Here is a 22,078-nt window from a genome sequence, read left to right as displayed (position 1 = left end):
ATACTATTAACAGTGAGCTGGATGAAACTCACAATCAGTCTAAGCCTTTTCTCAACCATAAAATGAGTTCTAAGATAGCAAGATGTAGGGGCGGCTAGGTGGTGCAATGGATAGAGCACCAGCCCTGGAGTTAGGAGTACTTGAGTTCAAATTTGGCCTCAGACACTTAATAATTACCTAGCTGTGGGGCCTTGGGCAAGCCACTTAACCCCATTGCCTTGCAAAAAAACTAAAAAAAAGAATAGCAAGATGTACAGATAGATGATGGATAGATGGATGGATGGTTGGGTGGGTGGGTGGATTGATGGGTAGATAGGTGGATTGATGGGTAGATAGATGGATGGATGGATAGATGATTAAAGCATTTATTAAGTACTATGTTCCAAGCATTGTGGTAAGCCCTCGAACACAAATGTAAACAAGCAAGATAGTTCTTGCCCTCAAGGAGCATATTATTTGGAAAAGAAAAAGGCTAGAAAGCAAAGAGTTGGGTTAAAGAGAATATCCAAGAAGGGACTTGATGCATAGATATGTAGTGGATCCTGGCAAGATAAAGTGAAAACTTTATAAGAAGTAGGAAATCCAGTGATGGAGACCAAGGTTTCCATTAGGTAGGGATGATCATAAAGAAGTATAAAATTGTTCATCCCTCTTAGAGCCAATGTGGCATAAGGTTAATCCGAGAACCAGCCTTTGATCAAGGAAATTCTGGATCTAAGTTTCATTTCTGACAAACTGATTCTAGGACCTAAGGCATGTAACTTAACTTCTAAGTTCTAGACAAAGAATGTAAGCGGCAGACAAGGTGCTGATCTGTTGTTAGAGGAGTTTACTTAACTGGAAGATCCTTATACTATATCAGTGAGATCACAGTTTCAGTTGCTATCCTTGCTCCAACCTATAGGGTTTTTTGTATGGAAAGTATTTAATACATATAAATGTGAATTGCTATTATTATTATATCCTTAGAACCTTTAACATTTGAGGACACCCAGGTCTTGTCCAACAAACCTAGTTGCAGAACAGTTTATAAGAGGCATGTCAAAGGCAAAAGTCAGCTACATTTGGCTACGAAAAGAGGACACTTGTCACTAGTCAAAGTCCTAATTGAATCTGGAGCCCAACTAAACCAAAAAGGTAATTCAGGTTTGTATCTTTTATATATTTCTAGTCTACTTAACGTATTAATATGTCATTTTAAATTTGAGCTTTTATAAACTATGCCCTCCTCTTCGCCATGAAGCAGTGTTTAGGGCAGGGAGGTTTTGAGCTGAGGGCAAGTTGGAATGTAATGGATAGGAGTGAATCGCAGCTAGCTGTGATCTGGATCTTACCTTGGTATGAGAATATGGATCAGTTGGGTTGGAGTAGGTGGTATGCAGGATAACCAAATGGGTGGATGGACCCCAAATCTTGGAGTTTGGTGGCCATTAGCCCTTAACGTTGGCCTTATGTGAACCACGCTAATAACATATGAACCATGGATGAATCACATAATCAGTCTGAGTTCTGGTATTCTCATCCATAAAATGGGCTTAAGATCCATTCACCCATGCATATAAGGAAAGAGGGGCCATCTCTACCCCTCCAGAAACCCATATCTTCTTGTTGATTAGGAAGAAATATTTCCTTCCTCCCAAAGTCATAGGTTTTGTAGTCAGAATTCTTTCCTGTTCACTTTGGCAGAGTAAAGCCCTACTTGGGATCTGATCCTGCCTCTTGTTTCACCAGTCATTTCACCTCTCTGGGAATTCTTTTTCTGGATTGTAAAATAAGAATTGCTTCAGAGGTTCTTACCTGTCTCAGGTCTGTGATCTCATAACCTCATTTACACTTTCCCCTACCATATATGCATCATGATCATTCATTTGTAATCACAGCTGGTTGATGTATTGGTTAAAGTTCTTAATTCTTTCATAGTTGTTTTCTCTTTATAATTTTGTTATCATATAAATTGTTCTCTTTGTTCTACTCACATCATTTTGCATTAGATCATTCAAGACTTGTCAGGTTGTCTGAAACTATCCCTTTCATTTCTTACACTGAAATAGTATTATTACATTTGTTTGCTCTGAACCATATAGCCATTCTGTAATGATGGGCACACCCTCATTTTTTAGTTCTAAACTACAACAAACAAAATTGCTGTATTTTTATATGGATGGAGCTTTCACCTATTTCTTTGATGTCTTTGGGGTATGGGGTCTATTACTGGTATTGTTGGGTCAAGGTTATGCACAGTTTAGTGACTCTTTGGGTCTTTGTGCCCTCTTTGGAGTCTAAATGTGAGAAAATGAAGCTCTGAAATATGTATGTGTGTGTGTGTGTGTGTGTGTGTACATATGTGTATTTATGAGTGTATATATATATATATATATATATATATATATATATATATATATACACACACACATACACACACATTTTTTTGTTTTCTTTTTTACATTTTCAGTGAAATTAATGTTTTCCTGAAAAGGGAATTATATACTTCTTTATAGCAAACATTATCACCCATTTTCATTCTACACATACAGAAAATCCCAGACTTTTTATTAATGAAAAAGGATTGTAACAAAGATATAAGTATTAAGCAGTAATTACTGAAGGGTGTATGATTTGATGCTAAAGCTTATTTCTTTTGATTTTGTTAGGATGCACAGCACTTGATGAGGCAGCTAATAAGGGATTTAATGAAGTGATGGTGGAATTATTGAAAACTGGTGCTGATGTCAATAGTGAAAGCCAAGATGGGCTTTTGCCCACCAATAATGCTGTTTTAACCAATCATTTAAAGGTATGGTACACACCACATTTTAAATTTTTGTATTTTTTTTTCCTTCTAGAAAAATGGAAGGGGGGGAATTGAAGTTATTTTTAACTGAGACTTAAAATACCAAAAATGTAAATCTACTTGAAATGATAGATGAATATTATAATTTGTGTAAGGACTTAAACATCACAGCACTTTATTAAGAACTGTTTGCTCTTGGGGCGGCTAGGTGGCGTAGTGGATGGAGCACCAGCCCTGGAGTCAGGAGTACCTGAGTTCAAATCCGGCCTCAGACACTTAATAAATTGCCTAGCTGTGTGGCCTTGGGCAAGCCACTTAACCCCATTTGCCTCATAAAAACCTAAAAAAATTAAAATAAGAATTGTTTGCTCTTGCGGCTGGATGGTGCAGTGGATAGAGCACTGTCTCTGGAGTCAGGAGTACCTGGGTTCAAATCTGGCCTCAGACACTTAATAATTACCTAGCTGTGTGGCCTTGGGCAAGCCACTTAACCCCATTTGCCTTGAAAAAGCTAAAAAAAAGATTGTTTGCTCTTTATTGAACACAGCACATTCTGTGTCAGAACAAGCCCAAGAAGCCTACAGTCCATCATAGACATTAAAATTCAAGTTACAAATAGTTCTATTTCTAATAAATTCATATATATTTTCTTAATTTTTGTTGTACACATTAGAGTCAAGTGAATGAAATCCATGGTGCTATTTATAGGAATTCCTTAGTGGCTTTAGGGTTTTGATGAAATGGGGTCCAACAGGAGTTGCCTTTTTTCTTTGGTTTTTGTTGTTGTTCTGGATTTTTCTCTTTTGTTTTCATTCATCATAGCTGTGGTAAGAAGGCAGAAAGAGAGAATTCCTGAAAGGATCCAAGATGTTTCAATGAAAACAAATTCCAAATATGGATTCTGAAATCTGTTATTTAGAAATTAATGTTTTTGTTTGGAAAGCTAGGGTAGAGACTTATAGAAAGACAATTCAGAAGCTCATTAAAAAACCTTGGCATAGTAAAACTGGTTGCATGATTAATCACTAAACAGGATGGGAACAGAGAAGGGATTCTTTTGACTATTAATTGATACTATCTTCAATTCTTATCTTTAAAAATGCCTGGAGACCTCTGTTTAAAATATTGGGGTGACATGAAGGCTTTCATATCATTATGGGCTACATATAGTCAAAGTATTGTAGTGTAAGGAGCAATGATGCAAAATTTATAATTTTATAAATAGACCGTAGTTGAAGAAGTTGATATCAGGGGATGATGGTCTTATATTTGAAGTTGCTCTTTTTTTATCTATGTAAAGTATTTTTTTTCTTTGAGGTAATGTAAATTAAGAAAGCATTGTTGAAATTATAAGATTATTTCATTAAGGGAATTAGATATGGCAAAGAAGGATCATTAAAAATGATGAAATAATGGTAATTAAGAAAAAGTGTTATTGTGTGAAAATGACAACTAAGATTTAAAAAAAGACTCATTAAACTGCCCCCAAATGTAAATGAAAGAAGTCAAGGGCTGAAAATTAACCTTGTTACATTATAGCAGGACATAATTAATATAAAAAGCAGATAGCTGAGTGTTTAAAGACATGGGTTCTAGAATATTATTTAATTTCTCTTTTCTCACTTTATTCACATAAAAAGGGGGAGTTTTGTACCTATACTAAATGATCCTCATGATTCCTCCTTTGAATTTATATTCTGTTTGTGAATTTGTAAAAATGGTTATATGGATTTATTTTCTTTGGTGCTCCTCTCTGTCCTCGGACCCTATCTATAACATTATTCCTACTTCAAGACAAAAGTTCTGTAAAAATGTTTTCTGTATGTGTATTTACACATACATATGCTGCCTCACATCTCTCACCAAGGATGTGTGTACACTTATGCTTTGGGCTGGCTTCCTTACAGCAACCTACTCTCACTCTTGAAGTCTAGGTTTTCAGAGAAGGACTATCATCTTACACTGTCTTAGGGTCCTAGAAGTAATATTGTGAGGGAATATATGTACCTTCTACTCACCATCATAGCTCTTAAAATTCCCACAGGCATAGATAGCCATTCACAATTATGACATCAAAGATTTTAAAGTTACCATTTACTTCACTATAATTATTGCTGTTCAGTCATTTCAATTGTGTCCAATTCTTTGTGATTCCCATTGCTGTTTTCCTAGCAAAGTACCAGAGTTGTATGCTGTTGCTTCTCCAGCTCATTTTACTGATGAGGAAACTGAGACAAACAGGGTTAAGTGACTTGCCCAGAGTCACTCAACTAGTCCAAGGTCAGATTTGAACTTGGGAAGTCCTGAGTCATTCTGATTCCAGGCCAGTACTCGGTTCACTCTGCCACTTAGCTGCCCCAACAGTGATTATTTACAGTATATAAAAATAAAACTACCATTTAAGTAAATTTCTTTTTACTTAACAGGCAAAAAATAATATCACGGTGCTCATATAAAGCATATGCAGTTATAACGTATATAAACAAACATAGTCTACACACAAACTCCACATGTTCCCACCAATACACTCAATATCTGTGGGGAGAGTAGGCATGCAATTGGAAAGATCTGTTAAGTAGCTCATGTATTAGGAATAGCTCATATCTCTTTAACTGTCAATGTCCTTTTTCTGTCTTTAGAATTGTCCAAAAAAGTTTTTGATGAATGCACTTTAGTGAAAAACAGATGTTTCCATGCCAAGTAAGTTAAGTCTTCTGTACCATGCTTAATACCTTGCTAAACACATTGCTTAGCCCAACTACTCAGTTTACTAACTTCGATTCTTGTATCTCCAAGCTCTTCTTCTGGATAATAGAATTTAATTCAATTGGCGACTTTACTTTTTATTAGTTTTGGCTTCAAGCTTAGCTAGTCAATCCAGTTCTGAACCATGTCCTTTCACCTCTCATCTTTCATGGGTTCAAACTCTTCGAGTCCTCTCTGTGAATAACTGTACTTTAGGTTATGGTTAGTAATCAAATTCTTATCTTCTCTCTATGATGAAGTAAATTACATTTGACCCATATTATAGAACAATTTTTGGTGCACATTTTACCCCAGTTAATAATTTTAAAAGCTCTCCAATTCTTTGTATATACATCACTGAAACATGTTGTATTCTCCATTTGTTCCAGTATTCAACTGCTTGTCACATTTGAAATGAGCAACTGCTGCCTTAGAACTGTGTTGGATGGATTAGTAACTGATTATTTTAGAATTCTGAGCTTGCCCATATTCTAGACCAGGGCTGTCCAACCTTACTTTTAGAAGTTTTTATTGAAACAATAGACAATATATTTTGATTTGCCATTTTTGTGAGAGCTCTTCAGTAGCTTGACTTCATTTACTAATTCATCTGGTAAACCCACAGGAGGCCACATAAAATCCCACAGCGGGCTGCATTTTGGACAGCTCTATTCTAGATAAATTGTTAGAAGCAGACATGTTCCAGACTCCTGTACAAAAGGTTTTCTTTTAAACATTTTCCTTTACACTTGAGGCATGTTTTAAAGCGAGGGTGGATTAACCAGTTTTGGAGTCTGGGAGACCCATATTCAAGTCCTACTTCAAGTATGTATTGGCTGTTTGACAATGAACAAGGCATTTAACTAACTCTCCCATGACTCGAGTCAAATCTGTAAGGCTAAAAAAAATTAGAGGAGCTAATGATATCCATAAGTGTAGGATGTTTCCATCTTACATGTTCTCCAACAATATTGAACTCACAGATTCATCAAAAAAGGGCATATAAAGCATCAATATCTATACTTTTCTCTTTTCATCACTTATATTTTTCACTCTTTGCGCTTTCTTTCCCTCTTTGCACATCCTGCATATTTTTACATCGCTATTGGATTCTGTTTCTTATGTACTCTTTCTAATTTTCTTTCCTAAGATATAGTGGGCAACTAGGTGATGTCATGCACAGCTTGAAAATAGGAAGAGTTCAGATCTGGCTGTGTGACCCTGGAAAAGTCACTTAACCCTGTTTGCCTCAGTTTTCTCATTAATAAAATTAGAGCTGGAGAAGGAAATGACAAACTACTCTAGGATCTTTGCCAAGAAAACCCCAATTTAGAGTCATAGAGGGTCAGAATCAACTGAAATTGAACAATTAAACATGTGTTCATGTGTGTATGTCTCTAAGAGAGAAAAATGAGATGAAAAGCAATGAAATGGAAAAATGAAAAGAATGGAATGAAAGAAATGAAATGAAAATGGAATTTAAAAAAGAGGAGGAAAAACACATAGGCTGAAATGGCAAAAGTTGTCTTGATCCTGAATATATAGCAGATATCTCATTGGATTTCTTTGATTTTTTTTTAAAAAAAAAAGATTCATTCTTAAAGTTGGGATGACTAGATATCTAATTTGTATGGCTATCTTTTTCTTTTCCTTTAAAATTCTCTAGGACTTCATTTGTAGAATCACTGAAAGCTACCCCAAAATCCAGGCTTACTTTGTGCCACTATTTCAACACAATAATTGTGATAATAAGCTGTGAGGGTCAGAAATAAGGTCTTATTTAACTAAATAGGCAAAATTTCATGATTGTCTACATGTTCAGAAAGACTCTCATATTTTAAATATCCCCCTCACCACTTACCAGTAGAGATTTACTCTTTGGATAATCAAATTGGTTCCAAAAGTATTGTTCAAAAATTCATATGTCTCTGAGAGATCATAAAATGATTTTTACATCTGTTTAAGTTTTCTGTTTAAATATTGCCCAACATGGCTTGTTCTGGGAAAAAATGCATTAGTTATTTTGGAAAATGATTTGTTATAAGCTGAAATTTTTGTAATTCCAATCTTTTTTTCCTAATAGACAGGTTGCTGGCTGCTAAGAAAACTAGTATATATACATGCATACGTATATGTGTGTGTATATGTGTGAATTACTAGTAAACATTATGCCTAAAATATAGATTTGACTTTTTGTTAAAATATTTTTCAGTATAAACATCAATCAGTATAATATTTGGAAAGATGATACACAAAAAGAATAAAAGAGTAGACATCTAAGCACAAAAGATACCTTCTTGCTTATATTTATTCATAAATCTCTACTTAATATAATCCCATTTTTCTACTTGAATAGAATGCTTCTAAATCTGAATCCCAATCCTTTGAATCAAAAACACTATGGAAAATTTTCATGGTCATTTTGTCATCAAAAGCCCATACTAATGACTTAATTTTTAATCTGTTGGTGGTTTTACTAACTATATAGCAGCTTTTTAAAAAATAAATATTTTATTTGTTTTTCTAACTACATACAATGGTAGTTTTTACCAATCATTTTTTTGCAAGGTTTTGAGTTTTACAATTTTTCTCTCTCCCTCCCACCCCTCCTTCCCTCCCCCATCTGCTATAGGCTTTACATTTGTAACCATAATAAATGTGTTATGAGATAAGAATCAGATTCAAAGGGAAAAAAGAAAACATTAGAGAACAAAAATGACATAGTACATAAGACAACTTTTAAAAATTGAAGATAATAAGCTTTGGTCTTCATTTAAACCTCCACAGTTCCTTCTCTTGATACAGATGGTATTTTCCATCACAATTCTTTAAAATTGTTTTTGATTATTATGGTTAATCATCACTCTCATGTTTGTTTGTTTTTGTAGTGTGTATAGTGTTCTTCTGGTTCTGTTCATTTCACTCAGCATCACTTCATGGAAGTCTTTCCAGGCTTTTCTGAAATCTATCACTCATGATTTCTCATAGAACAATAGTGTCCTATCACATACATATATCACAGTTTGTCCAGCCATTCCTCAATTGATGGGCATTCCCTCAATTTCCATTTCTTTGCCACTACAAAAAGAGTTCATAGCAGCTTTAAACTGTTTTCCCCCTTTAAAATCAGATTGATCCAAATAAATAAATAATTTATGGTTCCTTCTGGCTTCTCTCTTCCATACTCTATTATAAAGAGAAAGATAATAAATATATAGTATAGTTTTATATCAGTAGTATGGATCCTGCTGACTCTCCACAATCAAAAGAATTTCTCTTTTAAGAATGAAAGTTTCCAGACTAACCCTCAAAATCCTAATTCATCCATAAAGTGTCTGAGGAAAAAAGATAATTGTTTAAACAATTTTTTCATATTTTCTGTAAGGAATATATTTTCAGTTGCAATTAGGATTTTCAAAAACAATTTCCTACTTAATAGTAGCCTTAGGGATTAGGGGTTCTTCTTTGTTCTTTTTCATTTTTTTTATGTCGGGGAGTAAGGAATGGAAATAGACATTCTCAGTCAGGAACACCTTAACTTTCACATCTTCATAAGGTACAGAACTTCAGTTAGTTCCCAACTGTCCTTGATTTGGAATTAAAAAGCAGTGCCCCCATGAGGATTCTTAAACTCCACCCTGACACTTCTTGTGTTCTAATTATGTATATATCAAGTATTCATGAATAAAGGATTACTTGAAAAGTATTCTTTAGTTCTACTAATATTTAACTTTTCTAAAGAAAAAATTTCATTTTAAGTTTTTTTTGAAGAGCAGCATCTTGAGTAGACTATTCATTTAGCAGAGAAATATACATTAATCTTTCTCTCAGCTAACAGTGCCTACAGGAAATTGTGGTTTCACTGTTCAGATCACAGGACCACAAATAGGGTATCACTCAATGTGCTACTGGTAGAAATACACCCTAATTCCTCCAGGCAAATGATAGGAGTGGAAATAATTTAGTGCCAAACTTAGAAATGTAAACCTATCAAGTGATGATAGTAAACATTTCAGAGAGGTACTTTTATCCCTTAATAGCCATTAGTACTTTATCAATTATTAATATATCAGATTGGTTTCCAGTATGTTCGCTAGTTGACAGCTAGCTAGAGCCTATAAGATAGGTACCCTTTGATAAGAAGGAAAGAAAAGGGATAAGTTGTTTGCATGGAGTGCTACTCAGTGGGGTTAGAACTGAAGGTATACTAGTGTGAAATAATTTGGGCAACCAGGAATTTGTAGGAGTTGTGTAGAAAATCTAAAAGATATAGTTCAAAGAAAGGGTGCTAAAAGGAAGATGCTAAAGATAATTTTTATCTGCTTGACCTCTTCTGCCTAAGGTTTCAAAGAACCTTGTGGATATTATTTGTTGTTGCCTGAGGACAGCCTTTGTGGTCAAACATTTGCTGTCAATCCCAGAGTAACTGATGTTAGAAATTTCAGGCTATGTTAGGATGACGGGGAAGGGAGAATTCCATACCATGTAGGGTAGCTGCTTTGGGCCAGGATTGATCTGTGATATTTATTCCTAAGAACTAATCATTGCATAACTTCAAACTTCTCAAGTGACCAACATGCAGACCTATGCAATATAACACTTGTTATTTGCCACAGGTCATTTTAATGTATTTGGAGCAGCAATCATAAATGCTTTCAAGTCCTTTGTTTAGTTTTATTAACAGAAAGAAGTGAATCTATTTGGAGTTATCATTATGGATATCAAAATACAGACAGATGTTTTGCTGACCAGAATTCCAAAACCTAGTTTTGGATGTGATGATAGCAGTTATTATTAATGTATATATGGAGATGGCAACCTTAAAAACCCTTTCTAGGTTACTGAGATCCTGCTGCAATATGGTACAAATCCTGATCAAAAGAGTGCCCTGAATAGAGCAGACAATGAAAAGATGAAGAAACTGATGAAGCTTTACAGTGGAAATGAAAATAGATTTGTCACAATAAAGTGTGTGTGTGTGTGTGTGTGTGTATACACACACACACATACATATATATTTCTTTGATAAACTGTAAGTTCCTTGAAGACAGGATTCTTTCATTTTTGTCTTGGTAACTCCCTAGAATGGTACCTTGCATACACTAGCTGCTTAATAAAGGCTTATTGATCAATTTATGCATTAAGTAGTGCATTAAATTTTTTTCAAATCTTCAAAAATTAGTTTAATTCTCTGTGGTATCAGCAAATAAAGTGAGGAGTATTTGGGATATACTTAAATGACACAGGGCAACCACCTGGAGCATTCAGCAGACCTTTTTTGTTTTCACGTTGTTTGGTCTTTTTTCAAGGTAGGGTTGCTTTCTATTGTCATATAAGAGAAAAACCATCCTCTTACCCTAATTGAAATTTATGTTATTTGTATCTGATAGCATGAGTTCATCTGTACTATTTTACACGCTATAGAAGAAGAACAAGAAAGTCTATTGCTATCTGAAATGAGAACACCTGAAGATGCTGGTAATTATGAGCACAAATATGTTTTTGGTTACTATTGATTAATAATTTGACTAAAATTTCATAACTGAAAACCAAGATCAGTGCTATAATGTATTTTTTTAATATTAAGAAGTGACATGCCTCTAAGATCAATTGTTTGTAGAATGCTATGTGTCAATGTAGAATAAAGTAACTTCTCAAGTTTGAGGGGGAAAGTTGGGGGTATTATCATGAATAAAGGCTAAAATTTAATGTCTTAAAATTAATGGTTAAAAGCTGTGGTGTCTTATCTAAATTTGTAGAGATAAATAATTGGTAGGGACAGTAATCTGATAACTGTCAAAGACAACTTTCCAGAATGGTCCTTCTCAGCCTCTGGGTACATGAGTAATTGAAGAGATACTCAGAATCATGATTGTGGATAAGCCAAATGTTCAGAGATGCTATAAGATGATGTCTGGAGAACAGTTTGTATTTCCCTTTGGCTGCTCAGCTTTACCTGGTTAAGGTGACCACTGAAGACAGCATGAATGGAGGGGGATGTGTAGGAGTAAGAAGGGATAGTTCATTTATGCTTTTTCAGATGGGCCATTCAACTTTGTTATTTGATCACCTTTCTCATAGATGTTCTTGGGCCAACCCAACACTAATAGATTGGGTTCTGATCCTTGTTCCTTTTCCTTTATGGCTCAAAAATTTAGTGGAAAATTGTAGGCTGTTGAAGATTTTAATTGTATTTTCTTGAGCTGCTTATACTAGCTCCTTTCACCTGAATTCATGATGCAGCTAAAGCTGGATTTTATTAATCCCTGAATTGACATTTTATTTTTGTGGTTTCTAGACCAATACAATCAGAAGATGCTACAGATTGAGAGTATTATGGACAATGTGTTTACCGAGCATAGAAAAGAAAGAGATGAACTTGCTAAAAAATACAGGCAAGTAAAAAAGAAAGATTAATATTAAGACTAACTTTTAAAAGAGTTTTAGAATATTCACAACAATAATTAAGTATGACTACCTCTTGTCAGAGAGATGATAAACTGTAAATGCAAAATGATACAAATATTTTCAGACATGAACTATTGAATTTGAGGGTTTTTTGACAATAGTTATATGACTCTGGGCAAATCACTTGACCTGCCTCAGTTTCCTCATCTGTGAAATGATGCAATTGGACTCAGTAATCTCTAGGGACTCTTCCTGTCTAAATTTCTGTACCTGTGATAATAATTATTTGTTAAAAGGGAGGCCTTTTATATTGCTAGTGCAGAGTTTGGGGAGAGGAATGGAGGTAGTGATAGTAGTACCAAAAGAAAAGGAGGAAAAGAACAACATTTGGAAACATTAAAAAAATATAAAGAATGGAGCAGAAGGAAGGTCAGAAAGAAGGGTCTAAATACAAGCAGACCAGTGTCAGTACTAACATATTAGATTTAATATATTATTTTTGTTAAAACTGCACAGTAGAGATTTATGGTTTCATAGGTATTCTTTTTCTGTTGTTCTGTGAATATGGAAGTAAAATCTGTCAAGTTCATGATAAAAAAATTTTTTTAAAAATAATTAAGCTCATATTGGGTTAAGAAGATACCAAAGTTCTAGTGGCTGCATTTTCCATTGCTGGATTTTTTTTAGAGAATATTCACAGAGCATAAAGTCACTTAAAGAGATTACCTAATCTATTCCCCTCTCTCTAAATAATCTTTACAGAACTCTATTTTAAAATTTTCAAATTATAAAATAAAAATATTTTCAGAATAAAATATTTACACTAAAATTATAACAGTATTACAATTTATTTCACATATACATTCCTTTCCATAATAAATCCAGATTTTCTGCATTTTTCTTTTTCCAGTTTTAGTTCCTTATGATACTGTTGAAATATTGTCATTAATATGCTATATTTTGTGCCTTTACATGCAACTCTAATGAATTTAAAAGAATTTTGTTCCTATAGCATTTAACATGAAATGTTAGCATTCTTTGGTGGAGGGAGGGAAAGATCTTATCCACCCTTTCCCATAGAATTAAACTGCCACATTGATAGCTCTAATGGTCATTTTTTAAGAGCTGCACTTTTGACTTTTTTCCTTGATAATGGTTGGTTGATTCTGGTCTTTCGTTATCGAAGAAGACCAAAATGATCTCACTATATTTGAGACAAATTACACTGTGTCTGACTGTGGCTGATCAGACCAATACAAGCTCAAAATGCTCTACCACAGGCTGGGTGCAAATAGTCCATGTGAACACCTGGGGTGGGTGCTCTAAACTTATGTATGTCACATTTCCTTTGAGTTGCTTCAATTCTGTCTTCCTCCCAAACTGTACAATCAATTTTAAAGTTCTTAAGAAAGACCTTCAGAGTGTTTCAGTATTGCTTCTTTTGACCCCTCTGTGAATGTTTGCCCTGTGTGAGTTATTCATAAAAATAGGTTTTTTTGGCAAGTGTACATCTGGCATTCTAACAACATGTCTAGCGCTGGTAGACTGTCCAGGTTTGATGGACGCATAGCAGTCAGGTGAGTACATTGGCTCTGTGGACCTTCAGTTTGGTAGTCAATCTAATACTTCTTCTTTCCACACTTTCTTTCGGAGCCTCCCAAATACTTAGCTATCTGGCAATGCGAGTGTCAACTTCATTGTCAATGTATATCTCCTTGGAAATAACACTGCTAAGGTAAATGAACTTGTCCACAGCCCTCAAAACTTCTCCATTTATTGTAATCAATGGTTCCATATATGGATGGTGTGGTGCTGACTGATGGAGCCTGTGCTTTCTTGGTTTTAATTGTTAGACCAAAATGAGCACAAGCAACACAGAGTCAATCCGTATTTTGTGGCATCTCAGCTTCAGAGGCTGCACTGAGGGCACAGTCATCTGCAAATGAAGATCACACACCAATACTCCCTCTGCTTTGATCTTGGTTTGTAGCCTTTCCAAGTTGAAGAATTTGCCATCAATGCAATAGCTGATCTTGAGACCTTGTTCATCCTCAGTGAAGGTATTTAATAACTTGGCTGAAAACATCATGCTAAAAAGAATGGGAGCAATGACACATGCTAGTTTCACTCCATTGGTGACTGGGAAATCTCAAGAGCATCATCCACTGTCCAGAACCTAGGCAAGCATGCCATCATGAGACTGATGTACAATACTCTTGAACTTCTCCTGGCAATCAAATTTTGACATAATTTTCTATAAATCCTCATGACTTATGGTATCAAAGGCCTTGGTCAGGTCTACAAATGTTGTATAGAGACCTCTGTTCTTCTGCTCCTGGCATTTTTCCTGGAGTTGTCAGGCAGCAAACACTATATCAACTGTTCCTCCACCTTTTCTGAAGCCGGACTGACTCTCAGGGAGGTGACCATCTTCCAGATGAAGGATCAGCCTATTGAGAAGGACTCTGGCAAGAATCTTACAAGCAATGACTAAAAGATAAATACCCCTGTGATTGTCACAGGACCACCTATTCCCTTTACCTTTATAGAGATGAGCAATGAAGGCATCCTTGAACTCTTGGGGGGAATGACCTCTTCATGTCATATTCCCTGGAAAATTTCAGTCAGTTTTTGGAAGAGAATTGCACCCCCACCTTGTAGATCTCAGCTGGAATAGAATCAGCGCCATGTGCTTTGCTACTTGAAAGGAGCCTAATGGCATTCAAAACCTCTTCTCCATTTGGTTAGGGACTGATTGACTTCAACTTGAGATAAGTGGTCAAAGACTTTTACATTGATTGATGTTGGTCTATTAAGAACACTATGGTAGTATTCAGCCCATCTTTCTAGGATCAAGTTCCTATTGTTATTCAATGTGGAACCATCAGCACTGAGTAGGTGAGAAGCTCTATGTGTCTTTGCCTATAAATAGCCTTCAGGGTATCATAAAGGCATTTTGGTTTTTATTGTTTGCCTAGAATTGAATTTCATTTGTCTTCTTAGTGAGTCAAGAGTCCTGCATCTTTCTAAACTTCACTTGGACTTTATTTTTAATGGGATTAAATGCTGCCTTTTTTACAAATGGCTGAACTATGCTGCTGGTAAACCCTATGAAGTTCCTGTTTTTCATTTGTCAGCTTCTGTATTTCCCATCATTTTCATCAAACCAGTCTGGGTGCCTGTGTGTTCTGGCCCATATGAGCAAATGCAGTGCTGTACACCAAATCTATGAAAGCTGCTCACTCTTTTTCTTCTCCACTGTTGCCAACTCTGTATTGGCTCAGTTTTCCCACCAAGTTAACAACAAACTGTTCCCACTTAGAGAGACATTCTAATCTCCTGACATTAATTCTTCTAGTATTTATTTTACCTTGGGGCTGCCGCCTTGGTTGAATTTGAATATTTAGCATAGAGAGGATGAATCTGTGATCAGTCCAGTACTCTGCACCACATATTGCCTTTGTCACTCTCCCATCCGTCTGTCTCTTCACCTTACAATCTCTTAGTCTAATAGATGCCAGTGTTGATAATATAAATTATATACATTAATAATATATATAATATGCAATAAATACATTATTAAAAATCACAGAATTTAAAAAATATACCAAAAAAGAATGATACATGTAGTACTGCCAAAGAACTAACTAAAGGTGGGGAAAGCAATGCATTCTGGTTTCATCTGGTCAAATACTCTGTCAGCTTTGTGTCAGTTGAAACAGACACATAATCATTGCTGTCACAAAATTAAAACATATCAAAACTATTACTTGTTCTAGATAACTTATAAACCTACATACATTTTGAACATGTTTATTGTATATCATGTACTTGTTTATGGCTTGTCTTTGCCCAAACATTTTTATTTTACCAATACTTCTAAATATCTTTTGCAGTTTTACACTCCAATTCTTCTGTTTATTTAAATACTTGTTTGGATCCAAGATCTCTAACATAGGTCACAACCCATACAACTGCATGTCAGCCTTCTTGCTTCAGAAGAATTCAGTAGCATGCAGTCCATCTAAAATAGACTATATTCTGCTTCTTTGTACAGGAGTGATATTCCCAGAGTTAGATTAAGAAGGATAAAGGGAAGTTATTAGCACCAGTGGGTTTAATCAGACTGGTCCACATTAGTGTTGCCAGTGATTTGGATGACCTAAACAGCCGAGAGCCAGATGATCCTTTTGGCAGTGGAAAGAGCATATCTACCACCTTGAATTTACCTAACATGACCTGTCTCTTCCCCAGTGTTTTGAGCTGCAAGAAAGCAATTTTCGATAATAATGCAGGGTAAACAGTGCTTGGCTTGGCATCAGATAGAAGACCAAAGTTTGAATCTGACCTCAGATATTTATGAACTGTGTGACCCTGGGCAAGTCACTTAATCTTTATTTGTCTCAGTTTTTTCCATCTGTAAAACAGGAATAAATAACACCTATTTCCAGGTTGTTGTGAAGATCAAAGGAAGTAATCATTATAAAACTTTTAGCATAGTGCCTAATATGAAGTAATGCTATATAAATGTGAGTGTTGTTGTTGTTATTATTATTGTGTGCTTACTGTAGATGGATTATTACATTAGAGCAGAACTTTGTACCACCCCTGAATGAAAAAAACTAAAAAAGAATTGGATCTGGGAGGAGAAGGATGTTAATGAATATCTTCAGCCAACATACCACTTCTTGTCCATTTTCAAACCCAGCCACTCCTTGAATACCTTCTCTTTTCCTCCTTTCCAATTCTTCCCTTTAAGTTCTGTGTTTCTCAATTAAAATGGAAGTTTCTTGAACTCAGAATCAGTCTCACTAATACCTGGAGCTCTTAGTACAGGGCCTGGCACATTGTAAGAACTTAATAAATTTTTTTAAAATTCATTCATTCCTCCAGCTGCACCTCTGATGTGATTCTGGTTCTAATATTTTACCCTTTGTCCAGACCTGTAATTGCATTAGTAGAAATTCTTTTCAGTAGAGCATTTCAGCAGCTATACTTCAATACTTCAATAACTTAACTACAGTCATATAGCTAGTATACATCAGAGAAAGGATTTAAATCCAGATCTTCTCTCTTCTTTACAAATTGGTCAATGATTTTCCCATAAATTTTAAAACTATCCCTTTAATTCTCCTTTCCTTTACCCTTTTGCAGTCCTTCAATGACTCTCTCATTTCCATAGTCTTCCAAAGATCACTGGCTTAGAAATCATATTTACTACTTCTTTCACAACCTTAGGATGATTTGAATTCATAAAGAGTCTTGCTTACTATATTATAGTTAAAGCTGTACTTGGATTATCACTTTTTGATTAGCCAGGCATGTACTGCCCTTTCTAGTCCAAAAGTTATTTTTCCATGGCAGAGAAGATGGAAAAATAAAAGTTAAACAACTCTACCTTTTCTTTAACTATAGAAATCTCCTTTTTTTCTTTTCAGATTTGTAATAATAGTTCATATACAAAACCTATTAACCACTTCTTATGCTAATGAAACAGTAAAAGAACTAAACTTACAGTTCTCAATGCAAGCAAATAAATTTTATTAATCAAATGCATGCAAACATTAGTTTATATTATGTATTGAGTAATACAAACATTAACCCCATTAAGTACAAACCACCATCTTGATTTCCTAGGACTTCCCAGTAAGCATTTCATACTGATTCTCAAAAGAGAAATTACCTTGTCAAGCCAGCCAGAAACCATGTTTCCTTCCAAAGTATTTGCCTGGCAAGTCAGTAAATCAGTACTACCCTCAGGTGAATTGGGGGAATCCTTAAGTTTCAACAGTGGGAAACACAGGTGGTCTCCTTGGTTGCAACCAAAAATCATGTTGAAAATCAGGTTTCTTATTAGGTGTTAATCTGGTTACACTTAAATTCTGATTAGTGGTCAATGTCTTAATTTTTTTAACAGTTAATTTTATTGATGCCTGGATGGTATAAACTAGTGTTTGCTAAACAAATTTGTAAAACAAATCTTCTAATTAGTAGTCTCTTCTTTCTGGGCTTATTTTTACCAATTATTTATGAATACATACATATTTTTACTATTCCATGCCATCTATACATATGCTTAATCCTGAAAAGCAAGTTATGAAAAACAAACACCAAATGGTAGCCTCAAACAAAATGAATCAATTAGAACAGATTCCTGTATTTGCCATGGGGTGTGTGTGTGTAAAGAGAGAATCATATTCTGTACTCCCAAGTCTTTCACAATATAGGTAGCATATATAATCATTTGTCCTCTGTAATCATAGATAATGATTTCAATGATCAGAGTTTCTAATTTTTTCATGTCTTTATTATATTATTGTTATAATTTTTCTCCTGGTTTTGCTCAAATCACTCTGCATCAGTCCATATAATTCTTATCCCCAAGTCTTTCAGAAACCATTTCCTTCATCATTTTTTGTCGTACAATAGTATTCCACCATATACACACACACCACAACTTGCCTGAGCCATTCTAAATTTATAGGCATTCCTTCAGACTCCCAATCTTTTCCTCCTCAAAAAAGATCTTTGAATATTTTTATACATCTTAGGATACCTGTAGTACTGTACTCAGTTTTGCTAGATAAATTATTCTTACCTATTCATATATGTACATATATATATATGTATATATGCCTATATCATTTGCCTTCTGGAATATCATTCCAAACTCTCCACTGCTTTACAGAGATGGCTCTTAAATCATGGATGATACTGACTGTAGTTCTTTGGTGTTTGAATTCTTCCATTTGACTGTCTACAGTAATTTTTCTTTGATTTTGAAGCTCTGTAATTTAACCATAAGGTTCCTAGAAATTTTCATTTGGGTTTTTTTTTTTTCAGAAAGAGATTGATGGATTCTTCCTATTTTCATTTTACCTTTCAGTTCTAAGAGATTGGAGCAGTTTTAAGATATCTTGAAATGTGATGTCTGGTCTTTTGTTTTGGTCATGGAATTCAAATAGACCAAATATTCTTAATATTTTTCTCTTCAGTCTGTTTTTCAGGTAAGTTGTTTTTGCCATGAGATACCTTGTATTTTCTTCTCTTTTTTCTCAGTCATTTGACTTTGTTTTAATATTTCTTATTATCCCATGGAATCATTGATTTCTATTTGATCTATTCCAGTTTTCAAGGAGCTTGTTGCTTACATAAAGTTTTATGCTCTTGTGTCAAACTATTAATAACCTTTCAAATTCTTTCTTCTATCATTCTAACTGCTTTTTCATTTTTTCTTCCAGTACTCTTATTTAAAAAATTCTTATTTTATTTATTGCAGGACCTCTGGTTGAATTTGTGATCACAGTGTGTTTTTCCTTGAGCTTTTGCTTTTAGCTGTTTGCAAGTCTCTTTTTGGGGAGGGAGTTTGGAAACAAATTAGATTAAGTGACTTGCACAGTTAATGTCTGAGGGTGGATTTGAACTGAGGTCCTCCTGACTCGAGGGCTGAGAACTACTTGCCCCAGAGTCATTTTTTTTTTTAAGTTTGTTTCTGGAGTAACTCTACCACCTTAATCGATTTTTATGTTGGGATTCTTTTTTGTTTGCTCTTTTTTTCTAGCCTACTTCCTAATTTAGTGCTTGATGTTAGGACTAGTTCTGTGACCATCTGGAGAGCAAGTCTGGGCTGATCTTGTTGCTGTTTTCTGAAGGGTATTGAGTGTTATATTTCTCTAGGTCCTCAGGGACAACTTATGCTGGGGAGCTGAATGCATTCAGTGCTCCCAACATAGTCTGACCTGGGGTTGTCCTCCCAGCCTGAGCTCTACAATTGCCTGACCTGGGTTTGGATTGCCACTGAAATCACCCTGCTCTCTCAGTGACAGAACCACAGGTTCTCCTTTAGTCTGGAATTTCTACCCTGGTTATATTCCCCTGCAGACTGAAACTGAGACCCTGATCTGCTTCTGGAATCTGACCCACACTGCTGCTGCTTGATTCTCAATCTACTCTTCTCTCTGGCAAAGGCCTGTGTGTGTGTGTGTGTGTGTAGCTGAAGGAGATACAGTTTTCCTTACTTGGTCTGCCCTGGATCTGTGCTTCAGGGCTAGAGGGTAAGCAATAAAACTACCAATTAGCACCTGTATTGGTCTGTGTATGAGACCTTCATTTGCCCCAGTATACAGCCTCTCTCAATATTGGAATGCTCCCTGTGTGCTGTTCCTGTCCAGACACTATCTCCAGTGTCTGTGGCTCTTTCTGGCTCCCCAAGCACCCTGGGCTAGAAGCATGACTCCAACTTTTTCTTGGATTTCTCTATTACAATTCATTCTGATACATTTTCTAGATATATTTGGAGGAACTTGGGGGAGAATTTTCTGTACTGCTTAATGCTATTCTATATTTCCAATTCTTATCTTTTCTGTGTGACCAATTATCATTGATCTACCCTGAAGAGTAGTCCTCTCTATTACAAGGGATCCAGTAATATTTAAGAGTTCCATAGTTAGCTGGCCATTCAAAATCTTTCCCTCCTTTGATCCTCTTTTCCCTGAAGAATTAGGTTTTTTACCTTTTAAAAATTATTCAACATCCTCAGATCATTCTGAACTTTTATGGAAATAAAGCCATATCATATTTCCCCCATCTATTATTTCCCTTTGCTTCTCTTTTCTGTCGATATGACTTCAAATGGGTCTGTGATCCCATCAATTTGAGAGAGATTCAGTTATGCAGATAATAACTCTTCTGTTCTAGTCATCCTCATTGCTACTTTTGTCTTTGTGTTTCTAAAAGTTCATTATAGGAGTTCCACCAAATATTAGCACTCTTAGCCATCTACTTGTCATCCTTCACTCTTGCCAAGTGAACAGCCATTCTTCTATTTGTGCCATATAATTCTTTGATTACATCTGTCTTCTTTGGAGTTCTTAATTGTATGTTAGTCTATTCATACCTACTATTAAACTTTCTCTTGGTCTTTGTGTGATGCTCATCTTTAGTTTTTCAGGACAATGATATTTCAGCCAAAATGTCATGTAGCAATATCAACTATTATTTAAAAAATAACCCTTTGCTGTTCTTGGAAGCTTGGGATTATATATATAAGTGCTTTGCAATTTCCCGAAATCAGTCTTTAATAAAAGCAATTTACAGAAAGCAAATGGTTTGCAAAGTGATTTTCTTCTTTTCAACTCTGGGCCCAACTCTCATCTATCTATATTGTCTATCCCAGGTATACATACTTTAGAGTTTGGACACACTCTAGAGGATTCCACTCCTATGCATAGTGAAATATAGGCAATAAATATTCCTAATCCATTTGGTCTTTGACAGGCCAAATTTCTTTGAGTGATTATAGACATCTTCTAGGAGGAGGCTCTGCAGTCAGTATCTTAAGTCTTGATGGAATCAATACAATGTCAAATGAGTACAAGAATTTCTAAAGGTTTTTACTATCCAGAGGGTATCATTCTTTGACCTACACTTTTTTTTTTAGTTTTTTTGCAAGGCAAATGGGGTTAAGTGACTTGCCCAAGACCACATGGCTAGGTAATTATTTAGTGTCTGAGGCCAGATTTGAACTCAGGTACTCCTGACTCCAGGGCTAGTGTTCCACTGCAGCACCTAGCCTCCCCTGACCTAGACTTTTTGCTAGATGTTCTCCATCAAAATAATGAGCATTTTTGTTGAGCATATCTGTGTCAACCTGATATTTATTTTCAGAGGATCACTGGACAAGATTATTTTTGTTGTTACAACTACCAAAGAATCCTGAATGATCTGAATATATACATGGTAGACTATTTAGTGAAAAAGGGCTTGTAAGATTTTGTGCCTACTCAATGAATTCCTTTTTTATAATCAATAAGCATTAAGCACAATGGGACCTTATCTCTGTGCCCATGGTAATATATTAATGAGGGCATTGAGGGATCATTCTACAACATATCTAAAGGAAATGAAGGCAATAAAGACATGAAGGGAAAAAATCTCAACCCTATAATTACTAGAAAAGTGACATTAGAAAAAAAAAGTTTTGCACACACTCCAGTCTAATGAAAATCTGTGCAAGGGTCATCCAGACTCAAATTAATGAGTCCAACAGAAGGGAATAGTGGGCTTTCATAAAGAAATTAAACAACTGACTATATCTTTACTATCTCACAATTCATTGAAAGCTAATAGAGAACA

At 35.2% G+C, this 22,078-nt stretch overlaps 1 protein-coding gene across 3 annotated transcripts in view; it reads left to right on the top strand.

Annotated features, from left to right (window-relative positions):
• ANKRD31 (ankyrin repeat domain 31) overlaps positions 1–22,078 on the top strand; it is a 201,089-nt gene that overhangs the window by 109,663 nt on the left and 69,348 nt on the right. For 2 of the 3 annotated variants that reach the window (XM_074200453.1, XM_074200452.1), the window contains 4 exons: positions 970–1,146; positions 2,652–2,794; positions 10,927–11,014; positions 11,835–11,931. In XM_074200453.1, the coding sequence (XP_074056554.1) occupies positions 970–1,146; positions 2,652–2,794; positions 10,927–11,014; positions 11,835–11,931 (505 nt within the window). The remainder of the gene's footprint in view (positions 1–969; positions 1,147–2,651; positions 2,795–10,926; positions 11,015–11,834; positions 11,932–22,078) is intronic. The other variant, XM_074200455.1, reaches the window with a different exon arrangement.

Source organism: Macrotis lagotis, chromosome X (genome assembly GCF_037893015.1).
Source record: "Macrotis lagotis isolate mMagLag1 chromosome X, bilby.v1.9.chrom.fasta, whole genome shotgun sequence".
Classification (NCBI taxonomy): domain Eukaryota; kingdom Metazoa; phylum Chordata; class Mammalia; order Peramelemorphia; family Peramelidae; genus Macrotis; species Macrotis lagotis.
The sequence above is the reverse complement of the archived record's forward strand: the minus strand, read 5'-3'. Positions and strand labels throughout refer to the sequence as shown.